Raw genomic sequence first — 12,657 nt, 5'->3', positions numbered from 1 at the left:
CGCACCTCCATCGGTTGCTGCCCTCAGTTTCCCGGATACGGGCTAGGCGACCGGCCCCGGTTTGGGCCAGTGTACTGCCGGCGGTGCGGTGACATGTACCGGCCGGGCGACGGCGAGCGGGAAGGTCGGCGTTCTTGCCGCTGTGCTCCAGTGAGATAGTCGTCGATGTCGCGAGGCCGTTCGCCTGGCTGCGGACGCGGCGCGTTGACGGCGAATCCGCGTAGCCCCATCTGTCGGTACTGGCAGCGGCGGTACGTGTGGCCAGCCTCCCCGCAGTGGTAGCAGAGCGGGCGGTTGTCAGGGGCGCGCCAAACGTCGGTCTTTCGGGGGGTGTAGCTTTGGCTTGCAGGCGCGCGGGATGGCGTCGGAGAGGGCGGCGGTGTCTGGCGACGGAAATGCGACGGTGAGGGGCGTTGGTGATAGCGCGGAGTTGCGACAGCATAGCGTGCAACGGCAGTATAGCTCATGGCTTCCGGCTCAGGTTGTGGCGGTGCAGTAACTCCCAGCGAATGCTGAAGTTCCTCACGAACGACGTCGGCTATGGAATGCACCTGGGGTTGCAATGCAGGAAACATCTTTCGGAGCTCTTCGCGCACGACCGCCCTTATCGTCTCACGCAAGTCGTCGGAGCACAGCGCATGTGCTTCCCCGTAGTTCGTCGTCGGCATGCGGCGGTTGTATTGCCTCGTGCGCATCTCGAGCGTCTTCTCGATTGTTGTTGCCTCCGCGAGGAATTCTTGGATGGTCTTGGGTGGGTTTCTGATCAGTCCCGCGAACAGCTCCTGCTTGATTCCTCGCATGAGGAACCGAACTTTCTTCTCCTCGGGCATCTCGGGGTCTGCGTGGCGGAACAGTCTCGTCATTTCTTCTGTAAAGAGTGCCACGTTTTCGTTAGGCAGCTGCACGCGGGTTTCGAGCAGAGCCTCGGCCCTCTCCTTGCGGACGACGCCCTCTCCTTGCGGACGACGCTGGTGAATGTTGCCAGGAACCTGGTGCGAAAAACGTCCCATGTTGTCAGGGTTCGCTCTTGGTTTTCGAACCAGGTTCTAGCTGCGTCCTCCAAGGCGAAGTAGACATGCTGTAGCTTGTCTTCACTGGTCCAGGCATTGAAAAGGGTGACTCGGTCGTAGGCTTCGAGCCAGCTTTCCGGGTCTTCGAACGACGATCCGCGGAAGGTTGGCAGCTCCTTGGGCTGGCGAAGAAGGATTGGCGCAGGCTGCACGTGGTCGGTCATCGTCGCTGTGGTCGATGTTGAGATCTGCGGCTGCCTGGGTTTTTCGGGAAGGAGCCCGTGCTCTGGCTGCAGTCCCTTCTGCCTGCGGCTTGTTCGACGATCCGGGATTTCCTTGCCGTCGTCCTCGTCGCGGCTTGGGCTTGGGTCAGCGCTCCGCGGTGGCGTCCGGATCATGAAGCAGCACCTCCACCAGATGTCACGTGGTCGTGACGTTGACGAAGGCAGCACTCAGCACGTCAGAGATGAAACTCTTTATTTGGCCGAACTTGTGGCCGGGAAACTGAAAAGCAATACACTGATAGTGGCGAATAGAGCGTCGACCGTCGATCAACTGACAAGCGGTGAAGCACGTCGGCTTTTATACAGGCGCTATCGAACTTTCCAGCGATATCGCTGGTTGTTGCGTAATCTCTAGAATAAGCTCGAGTGTTCGCGTCTCGCGCGCAATCTTAACAAAATGATCTACAATACTCGTGAAGCTTCTCGAACAATGAGGCGCGGTTTGCGCTAAGTGTTGCTGACAGTCTTTGTGGGCAAAAACTGAATACAGCAAAATGATAATAAGAAACGCCCGTGGCAATAATGATAGAAAACTGAAGCATACATTATTCTACATTACCTGCCTGCACTTCAACGCACTTTGTGCAACATTTCACAAGTTTCTTGATTCCGTTGGAAGAAAAAAAAGATTTTTGGTTGCACCTGTAGCCAATTGACGCAGAAGTCACAGCATCATGACTTCTGCGTCAATAGCGAATCTTCTTCCCCTAAGTGCTTCTTTCAATGGTCCAAACGTATAAAAATCGCTTGGAGCCTGGTTTGGACTGTGTAGTGGGTGTTCCAGCAATTCAAAACCTAACTTTTTTATTGTTTTGGCAGTCTGTTAGGCAGAATGTGGCCGAGCATTATCTTGCTGCAGGATGACACCTTTTCGCAGTTTTCCATGACATTTGGATCTGATTGGAGCTTTCAGTTTCGTTCGCAACACATCACAATAGTTCACACTGTTCACAGTTTCGCCTCTCGGGGTGAAATGAACGGCTACGACACCTTCCTTGTTCCAGAATAGTGTTAGCATAATCTTATGAGCTCATGGTTGACGTTCAAATTCCTTAAATTCTGGTGATGAGTGTTTCTAAACCATGTTCGCAGCTTTACCTTCCGGTTTGTGATGATGTACCCAAGTTTCATATACAGCAACAATTTGCTTTAAAAAGATCCCATCTCTGCATAGGTCGGCAAAAAATGTGGAGTTCACTCAGACTCACTCATAAAATGTATACTGCCCTTAGGGCTCACTCAGACTCACCAAACTTTTTCTCAACTGAACTCACTCAGACAGACTCACCTATACTTTTTGTCAACCGGACTCACTCGGACTCAGACTCACCAAAATATAATTCACTCGGACTCACTCAGACTCACGGCTCGATATGAGTGAGTGAGTCGACTCATGATTCCGTTCGCCTATAATTAGCTTTTTCTACCGTAGTGTCAATGCTCTTTAACACCAATATCTCGCATAATCGGTGCTCTACCTTGCACATTTTGATCTCGTACCTTCAGATACGAGTTATCAGAGTTTGCAATTCAGTAAGGACATCTCTATTAAAAGAGGCGACTCACACGAGATATTTTTATCAATAACTTCCCGTGAAAGAAACTGCGGGGGGAGGTCAAGGCATTTCCTCTCCCTGTCCCTGCGCAACTCACGCCTCTGGTCAATAAATATCGATCTGACGTATGAACGGTAGCGCGTGGAAGTATGTATCGGTAGACGTGAGTATAAACGTGAGCCGACATAAGGCTGATAGTAATGCTGAAGTTGAGGTGATAGGACCATAGGCCGGCAAAAGATATTGAGCTCACTCAGACTCACTCATGAAATCTATCTTGCCCTTAGGCTCACTCGGACTCAGGCTCACAAAAATTTTTCTCAACCGGACTCACTCGGGCTCAGACTCACAAAAATATTACTCACTTGTACTCACTCAGACTCAGATTCACGTCTTGATCTGAGTCTGAGTGATTCGACTCCTGAGTGAGTTTGCCGACCTATGCATCTCTGTCACAACGATAACGGGTCAAATGTTTACGAGAGAGATGTCCAAACTTTGTGCCTTATGCTGTGCTGATAATTCATTTAGGACCCACCTTGCACGCACTTTAGAAAAATGTAGCCTGCTTTATATAGGACGGTCTAACGACTTTCAATGTACCGTCGGTAGGTTCTATCGACTTTCCCCAATAAACTGTTTATTGACAGGTGGTACAAACTTTTGTAAGGTAATGATGCTGCAGTGGGGTTTTATGAGCGTATGCCCTACTTAGTTCTTCACCTGGTTCTTTCTGAAGAGGGTTGCTTGAATGTATGGCATTTCATAATATGAAATGCGCTCGAGCCTGTCCTCAAGGGTGTTGCTGACACTCTTCTGTCCGTTCCGTGATGTGATGATCACTCCGCCGCAGCAGCTGTCGCCCAAAAAGTTGGACAGGTCCACGACAGCGCTGCCACTGATGCCAGTTGCCTGTGAGAAAACTTTTGAGGCGGTCACGAGCGCTTCCTTCACGAACTGGACATCCGTCTGTCGGCATTGTACAAGGACATCTCCCTCCAGCAGCTGGTATAAGCCCTGCATGAAGCAAGAGATATGAAAAGCAGAGAAAGAAACTCTTATGCCTTCGCCTAGGTCGACTCGAAGACGAAAGCCATCTCTTTCTTCTTAGTCGATGTATTGATCCTCCCCCGCCCCCCTGTGGGAGCTGTCTGCACCTAACGTCGTTTTCCTCTATCTGCCTCCAGAACCAGAGACATTGCAAGTTCTCTGTACCTCAAACAGTATTGCACTGCCTCCGTGATCGGCCCACGTTTGCCCAATCTCCGATGTCACGCGATGACGTCATCATGTGGCGTCACGTTCTCTCACGATCATGTGACGTCTTTTAAGACTTTTGTCTCAATAATGGCAGACAAGTCGATTATTCGATCGTTGGTGTTGTAACATCTAATCGCTGGCATTTGGGGTGATAATCTCTAGCCAGAATTAGCAATCCTTCAAGGAACACCGGGCGACATTAGACATAACTTAGGCAACACCATAGGTACAGTACTCACGGACTGAAGCACGAAAACTTTGGTCCAGGCAAAAGGGGGCAAGAAGCTACGTCCTTTCATCAGTGCAAGTCATGACCTTGAGCACTTTCTTTCATTTCTTTTTCTTTGGCCGCGTGGCGTACTTTCAGTGTAATATAATAATAATATCTGGGGTTTAACGTCCCAAAACCACGATATTATCATGAGACACGCCGTAGTGGAGGGCTCCGGAAATTTCGACCATCCGGTGTTCTTTAACATGCACTGACATCGCGCGGTACACGGGCCTCGATCTACTACTTCGCATCCACCGAAATGTGGCTGCCGCAGCAGGGATCGAACCCGCGACCTCCGGGTCAGCAGCCGAGCACCGTAACCACTGATTAATCGCGGCAGAGAGGGTACGCCGACCCATGCTGTCAACTGTAGCGTTGGCTAACGCTGGTTTACCGAGGTCATATATAATAATGTGATAAATAATGCATCTTAGAATGACAGAGAGCTGAGCTAGTTGGTAAGTATTCATTCTGAAAAGATAGGGCGTGCAAACACGGACACAAGAAAGAAGTCAGGACACCACAAACGCCGACTAACAACTGAAGAGATGCACAACGGCGGAAAAGAAAGGAGGCACGAAAACTTATCTGCGCTTGCCTATGCGATGGGCGAACCTATCAATCCGGCATGCGTGGGGGCCTACGTGAAAGATAACTGTTAAGGCATTTGATTTTATATTTATGCAAGTTAATCGAAGGTTGGCTCATGCATGCGCTACCACTATTCTCGATATGCCATGCCTCAATCATCAGGCGTGTTTCTTCATTCCTATGCCGGTACAAAGCAGCGCATTCATTGAATTTTGGCGTCACATCTGTGATGCTACCGACCCATGTAACACAAAACCTCTAAAAGACGTCTCGAAACGGCTACGGACGGCTATAGACGTCTTGGTTTACGAGAAGATCAAGAATAGACATTTTTGCAAAATAAGGCACTTGCCTCTCAAATATGCCGGCGTATTGTTTATTACCGTTTTCAACAGCTACGACATAGCCAGAGTGTATTCTGCCAAAGAAGTACACAACGTCTACTTTGAGACATTTTTAGACATTCTGGGGGAAAGTGCGCGCGCAACGACTATATAAATGATTCTTCAAATGTTTTGTCCACGAGCGCAAAGACGCCAAAACGCGCATGTCTAAAGAGCGGTGACTGTCGCTTTAGTGAAAGAAGAGACGCAGAAAACAAAGCCCTCAAAATAATTGGTTTCGCTCCGCAAGGCGCGTTTCTATCAGCAGTTTGGTAAGTATATTCTTTTCAAGCCAAGGCGGCTAAGACCGCGCAACGCTCGCGCAACAGCGAACGACAACAGAAGCAAACGCAGGCAAGCCAGGCAAGCATGCTACTGATGCTACGCAGTCGGAGGCTCGAAGCGGATGTTGTCGAAGCGCGCATGTTTACCCCTGCATTCAAGAACATCTTTTTACTCGGCGCTCCACCTTGACTCAATGTCGATGGCAGATACGCCTATTGGCAGGAATGTTCACTAAATATTGAGCAATAGGCGGGATTATTTTGTGAGAACCGTTGTGTCTTTTCTGTTGAATGGTGACGCTGTGCTCAGCTTGGTCAAGTGAAGGGTGAGGCTTGTTTCAGAATACTTGTTCCTTCCTCCCCATAGAGTTTACTGTAAGAAACTCTATGTTCCTCCCCCTTTCCCCTCTTCCTCCACTAGTTCGCGCCAGCCGCCAGTTCGTGGCGGCAGCGGCGGCTCGATCGGCAGCAGAGCTAGTGACGGCCGGCGGTGATTTGCGTTTTGTGTAGCGTTGTCAGCTTTTGTTTGTGAACGGATGAACGGATTACGGGCTGTTTGGCATCAAGTAACGGTGATCATACTGTCTGTCGCATATTTTCCATCAGTGTTTGGTGAAACAAGCTTTACTGTGCTTTTTGCGACGGTACGTTCGTCGGTACGTTCGTTTCAAGAAGCGATTGTTCTGCTCACCACCTTCGTTGCAGCCAGACAAACAGCTAAGAACGTGTGCACGTTCGGATAGAGTGCTTTTTTCGGTAAGTGCACCTGACCTTTCGTCGTTTTTACTGAAAGGTTTTAGCATTGTGATTAAACTGTGAACAGTTCTTTGCTAAGTTGAACCGCGTGGTCGAACGCGAAACTATAGTATAGACGTCAGACTCTGGAGTTTCCAAGATGTGTGGCGCCACCTGTCTGAGAAGTATTGAGTAGTGCATAGACCGACTCTCTCGCACAGTTTGCTATGGGACCAGGTGCAACTAGCGAGTGCGAAACAACGATTGAGCTTAATATCGCCTGTGTTTGCTAATTTAGCACTCAGAACGAGAGCTGTGAATTGCTCTCCGCTAGTCGGACGCGCCACCAAACCGTCGTGAAGTGCTTGCTGGATCACTCGCCTGAACGACGGCGAAAACAGCAGCAGACGAGAGCCCTCCGCACGCTACGAAGAAACTCCGCAAAAGACGCACTGTTGCGTTGTGAATTGCCACGGACGTAAAAGACTGAATAACAACGTTCAGTTTTACCGATTTCCATAGTTGTCGTACGAAGAAGAAAGGCGAGAGCGCTGGATACGGGCCGTTGCGAGCGTGTTGGGTAAGCGAAGTACCCGCGTTCTCCACAGCCGGTGGCATGAATGTGTGGCTCTGCTGTTGTTTTACGTAGCCCTGATGCAAAACCGTGGTAACCTTGACTATGAAGCTCAGCAGAGGCTCTGACTGCGGTGCTTGTCGTGTAACACGAAGTGAGCAGCTAGAGGCAGAGTGGAGACGCGTGATACGCACACCGCGACGAGTTGGTCGTCACAACACAGCATCGCGGACGTATGTACGTTTTGAAGGCTCAGAGTTCTGGTTCTAACTAGCTAACACCACGTGCGTCATACAAGTAAATCGCAGAATGTTGGTCGTTACCCCATTCAGGTTTGTTTCGCCCGTGTCCTCCGCGGTTGCCGTAGCTACCTCGGAGGCCACGGTTTTGCCTTTGGTTGTACCCCGCGAAAGTGGACACGCACGTATCCCCATTTTCAGTACATACAAACGGAAGACGACCATCAAGAGACCATTTGAGGATGCGTAATAAAACACTCCAATGCACAGGAAGCGAGAGATGAATTAAGGGAGAATACAACTGAAAAGGCGAAAATCGCCGGAGCCATTCGCCCCTGATGAACCGAGTTTTCTACCACTGATCGTAAGATGCATAGCTTAGTAAATTGATCGTGTATGTAGGTACTTTATCGCTGTGGCATACGTATATACCCAATGTTAACGCATTTAGGCTCTAGAGAACGGATGTCGGAGGGCTTGCCTCAAACTCGGTGTCGTGTGATGCTCGCTTGTACTTGCGAGTTGCAGCGCGCGGGAATAACTAAAACTTATTTTGCATTGTACTCGCGGTTCGCTTTGATCAGCTTCCTTTGTTTCTGAAGCGTGGATTGGCGGAAGAAGCTTTCCAGGTCCTTGATTTTCAGGAAACTGCGCCTCGACACCAACGAAAGAGGAGGGTTATATTGCGGCCTATGCACATTCGCTTGCGGGCGGCTCTCTTTGCACTACCCAGTTAGTGCCAGGGCTACGATGAGGGCGCTGGTGGCGGTGTTTTTCGCAGTGCCGCCTGGGCAGAGTCTGACGTCTATACGCGCCGGTGCGAATCGTAAGCCAGACTGACTCGCCCTATTTTGAGTAATTATGTTTTGTGCGTTACAGCTCGTGGCTCCACGCACGCACGCTAGTGACAGGCCGACATAGTTTAGGCAAGCATGCTTACAACTACGCCGGCCTGTCGCTGACAAAGTGCAAAGCTTCTACCGTAGGCGCCTGGCCTGTAGGTGCGGTTATGATTGATTGTCGTTTCTTAATACGTGACTGCATTTTATCATATCTGTAATTGGAAATGTGTCTTTAGAGTGACTTGATGATCTGTTATTTGTTGTAAATCCTGCGTAGCTTACTTGCTTTCTCTGTATGCAGCTTTTCTTCACTGCTGTTTGTGCAAGATATTGGGCCTGAGACCATGCCAGCTAATGCGGAAGCCAGTGCAGTTTCTTTGACGAGACTTGGAGTGCATTCATGCAGAATTTTATTTACGTCGCTGCCGTGCCACTCAGCTTCACCTTGTGCGGTCACCTTCCAACGTGTTTTGTGCCACATTTGGTTGTGCTTTATTCATTAATAAAGCCGATTTGACAACATCATGGGATAATTTATTGTTGCTGAGAAGCGCGATTATTTATTTGCGCGCCATCCGCTAAACGTCATTTATGTAGTACAGTATACGTGTTGATCCCCTGCGTACGTGTTCAAATTTATTATAAACCGATGTCTTTTATATGAAAATTGGATATGTATGGTGTGCTGAAGTAGCCAATAATTCACGCGGCACATATGAGCGACCGCAACAACTTGATTCGGTCGGCAATAAACGCGAGTAAACTCAGCGTCGAAAACTTATATATGCAACAGTGGGGACATGCGTGGGTGAACAGGTATGTATGTATGTTAGTGATCTTGCTTGATTGTTTGGTCACCTGCTCGACGACTGACATAGGAAGTGTGAGAAAAACACGAAAGTGCTCTCGCGGGAGCTCTTTCGGTCCCCTCAATCTCTATTTTCCTATGGTAGCCGTCAGGCTGCCGACCAAACATCTGCAAAGACAGTTATATTAGTTTATTTTATATTTCGAAAGTCCAAAATTTTGAAAACGGCGAAAAAACAAGAACGTCTATAAAACGTCTTATCTTGGTCTTTTCAAAACGTCTTCTAAAGACGTCAACTAGCGGGACATTAGCACAGCTATCAGACGTCGGATAGACGTCTACGGCTACGGGAATGTCTTGACCAAGACGTCTATTAGCCTTTTTTGATAGCCGTTCAAGACGTCTTTTAGACGGGAAATAGCTTCCTTTGTGTTACATGGGGAGGACTTCTGATTTGGAGCAATTTTTGGAGCAGCAAAATTTCCATTTTGGAGCACTTTGGAGCAGATAATTTTACATCCTGGAGTGCAATACAGCAGCATATTGCATTACCATTCAAGCACCTGAGTATTATTATGGGGCTCTTATGAAGGCTAGAAATATTTCGATTCATTGCAAATCTCATGGAAAAAATCATCTCAGGAGCATAGACGTGCGCACAGGGTGGGGCAGGGGGGGGGGGGGCGCCCCCACCCCTCTTAATTACCTAAGAGGGGGGTGCGAAATCTGCTCCGTACATTGACCCTTGCGATAGCAATTATATGGACACTCTCGGCGGATTTTTGCCGTCGCCGTTGCCGTAATTTTCCGTATAAAGTCCAAATTAATAACATCACCACGCGCATTCTAGCCGCGGGTAAAAGCTCGCGAGCGCTGGCGACGAACGCGGCTGAAGCGGAGATTAAACTAGCCGGCTGTCTGTCTCCGCCGCACGGACAGCGCATGAGATAACATCTTCCCGCGTGCGGGCCTGCCGTCGATTGCTCATCAAACAGAGAGGAAACGCCCCGCCCGTCTTTCGTAAGGAGCATGAAGGGACGCAAGGGGAGCGGAAAGGGGGGGGGGGCATCGTTCGAAGGGCGCAGTCGCTTGCGCGCGCGCTACCTCGAGGCATCAGGAGACGGCTCGTAAACTTGCTGTGCTCTCAATGCTTACTTCGCGTTTAGAGAACTCAGAGCAAGAAAACGCTTCGGTTCCTGGAGGGGCCATATTCCCTTAAACCAGCGTTTTGTTGAGTTACGCGAGATCGGATCCAAAAGAGTTAGCTGCTAGTCTTACTTCGTTTCACAATACAATTTTTTTGGTATCGCATTCATTGCTTCGCTCTTAAGCGAAACTGAGTTTTTTTAACCGTTAGCTATTGACCCCCGAAAGCGAGGGGCGGACGTGTAACATGGCGTAGCCGCTTCACTGTGGGCCGTCAGCGACAGGCCCACTACTGACAGCTGCGCATTTGCGGCTGCTCCGACCAGGAGATATGATTTCACTAATGAGATGACATTTTTAAAAAAGCAAGCAAGAAATTCGAATTGGAACCCTAGCACGTGAGCTCGAAAGGGCAGGGCCTTTTAGGGGGTATTTACCGCAGAGTGATTACAAACTCGGACGTGCTGGCGGAAGGAATTACGAAAAAGCGGTTCTGGATGAAGATCCATGGATAAAGTATATCTGAGGAAAGGTGTCAACGCGTTTCCACCGTTCGTGTGCTCTTTCCATAAACGCGAAACAAGGAAAAATCGATATTGTCCCATAAATCTACTGCGAGCGATCCGAGATTTCATTCCGCGATGTCCGGAAACAGAAGTGACAGACATTTTAGCAGCACTCATGTAGTTATTACTGAACATTGCTTTCCTTACGTGCCGTGCGACGCTTGAAACGAGCTATCAGCAGCGTTTCTGGAACAGACGACGTCCGCCGATGAATCCCCGTTAGAGCACTGCACGGGCTCGGGCCTACCTGGAAACCTGGGCCCGGCCCGGCCCGTGGGCCGGGCCGGGCCGGGTAAAGTAGCTTTCACGTCGGGCCCGGGCCGGGCCCAGGCCTGAAGCTCCGGGCTTAGGGCCGGGCCCGGGTTTGAGGTGGCGGGCTCGGGTCGGGCTGGGCTTGGACTTTGTTCGGTTCTTAAATGGACACTGTAGTGAAGCACTGAATCGTTTTAGACTGATAAAGTGTAATCTAAGAACTCGAATGTCATTCACTTCGCCACGATAACTTTATTATCCGACGAGAAAATGAAGGTCGAAATTCAATTTTTTAAAATTTCGCACCGAAACTTTGAGCATGACGTCACGGATTTCAAGCTGTATTTGTCGTATTTGGGGGATATTGGCTCTACAAAATTTCCTGACACTCGGTATGTTAAGTATATGGCCCCCTCAGAGGTCAATGTAGAACTACGTAGGCCTCATTAGACGCCGTCAGAATCTAAGATGTCACGCGTCTGCTGAGTGAATTTCAAGGGGGCGTCGGCACCCGCATTTATCTTTTTGCGCGTTTTCCCATTTACCAAGAGTCTTGTCCCTGCGAGCGTGGTGATTTAGAAATTACAAAATAGTAATTTACTGATAATGGAAAAATTGTTTTTCTTTCTAGTGCCCCTTGAAGTTTGTTTATATGTGGTTTTTTTTATATGTGGGGCAAGCTATTTGGAGAAATTTTATTAGGGACAAGTACTGAACTTGTTTTGCTCCTTGCATATGGGGCTACTTGATTTATCTAAATCGGCGCGAGCCAAAAGTAGATATACCAGGCGCTTATATAGAGCTAAAATGTCGTTATTCTGTGTTTTATTTGCATTCGTTATCATTTTATATTCAAAATGCTAATGGGGGGAGTGGCTAGGTCGTATCAAATGTCAGCTAACGTTGCCATTTAAAAGAAGAGCTTTCCTATATATGACATATGGGGCGTTTCTGAAGGGTATTTGGAGGCAGGATTCCAACAACATATCGATACCTATCTTGAACATGACTAAAACCTGGACGCCGATTTTGAAATATAGAGTTTTAACGCGATAGCGTTTAAGAGCTCGTATCGCAGAAATTGCGCCGTCGGCGTCGGCGCCGCTGGTTGTGAGCGAAAAATCATCATCTTGTGCGTGACCGAAAAATCGAAAAAGCTGCAAATAAAATAAATAATAAAAATGTTGGGTCCGAGCGAGAATCGAACCCAGGCCGTCTGCGTGGCAAGCAGGTGTTCTACCACACAGCCACACCTCTGCTTGAAGCTGCGTTGAAAGTACCTTTGATGCTTCCCAAAAATACGCGTCCTGTATACAGGTGTCACAGTACGAGATGTAATATCGAGGTAATATTGCGTGGTACGAGCGTACATTGCCATCGGGCGTCACACCACGTAAATATCATAACGACTTGGTGGTTTAAAGACAGCCACCCATTACAAAAGGCACACACATTACTGCGAGTATTCCCTTAAGACCACGTAGTGGGTTGGGTGCATCGCATCTTCGAAAAAGTTTCTCGTGCATAACTGCTCCTGGTTTAAAGCATGCTACCCATTACATAAGGCACACACTTTATTGCGCGCATTCTGTTCAACACTCGTAGTGTTCGAAGTGTGCACTAGGGGCAGGACATTGCTATCGCGTTCAACTCTTAAAGGCGAAGCTTAAGCGTCCCCCAATTTTTGTTTTGCGGTTAGGTATCAACACATGGTAGCCGCAGGGGATGCCTCACGACAGCAAAGCTTTAGACCTGTCATGCATGAAAAAATGGGCCGAAGACAGTCATGTGCGGGCCACGGGCCTCTAGGGAGAGGCCCACGGGCCGCGTGTTTGGGTTGCCTGCGCTATACA

General features: G+C 48.9%; 1 protein-coding gene across 1 annotated transcript in view; it reads right to left on the bottom strand.

The window, feature by feature from the left end:
• Positions 1-12,657, bottom strand: part of LOC119395820 (elongation factor Ts, mitochondrial) — a 72,051-nt gene that overhangs the window by 15,570 nt on the left and 43,824 nt on the right. Inside the window, exon 9 of the mRNA XM_049416780.1 lies at positions 3,574-3,867. Within this exon, the coding sequence (XP_049272737.1) occupies positions 3,574-3,867 (294 nt within the window). The remainder of the gene's footprint in view (positions 1-3,573; positions 3,868-12,657) is intronic.

Source organism: Rhipicephalus sanguineus, chromosome 6 (assembly GCF_013339695.2).
Source record: "Rhipicephalus sanguineus isolate Rsan-2018 chromosome 6, BIME_Rsan_1.4, whole genome shotgun sequence".
Classification (NCBI taxonomy): domain Eukaryota; kingdom Metazoa; phylum Arthropoda; class Arachnida; order Ixodida; family Ixodidae; genus Rhipicephalus; species Rhipicephalus sanguineus.
This window is presented reverse-complemented; position numbering and strand designations above follow the sequence as displayed.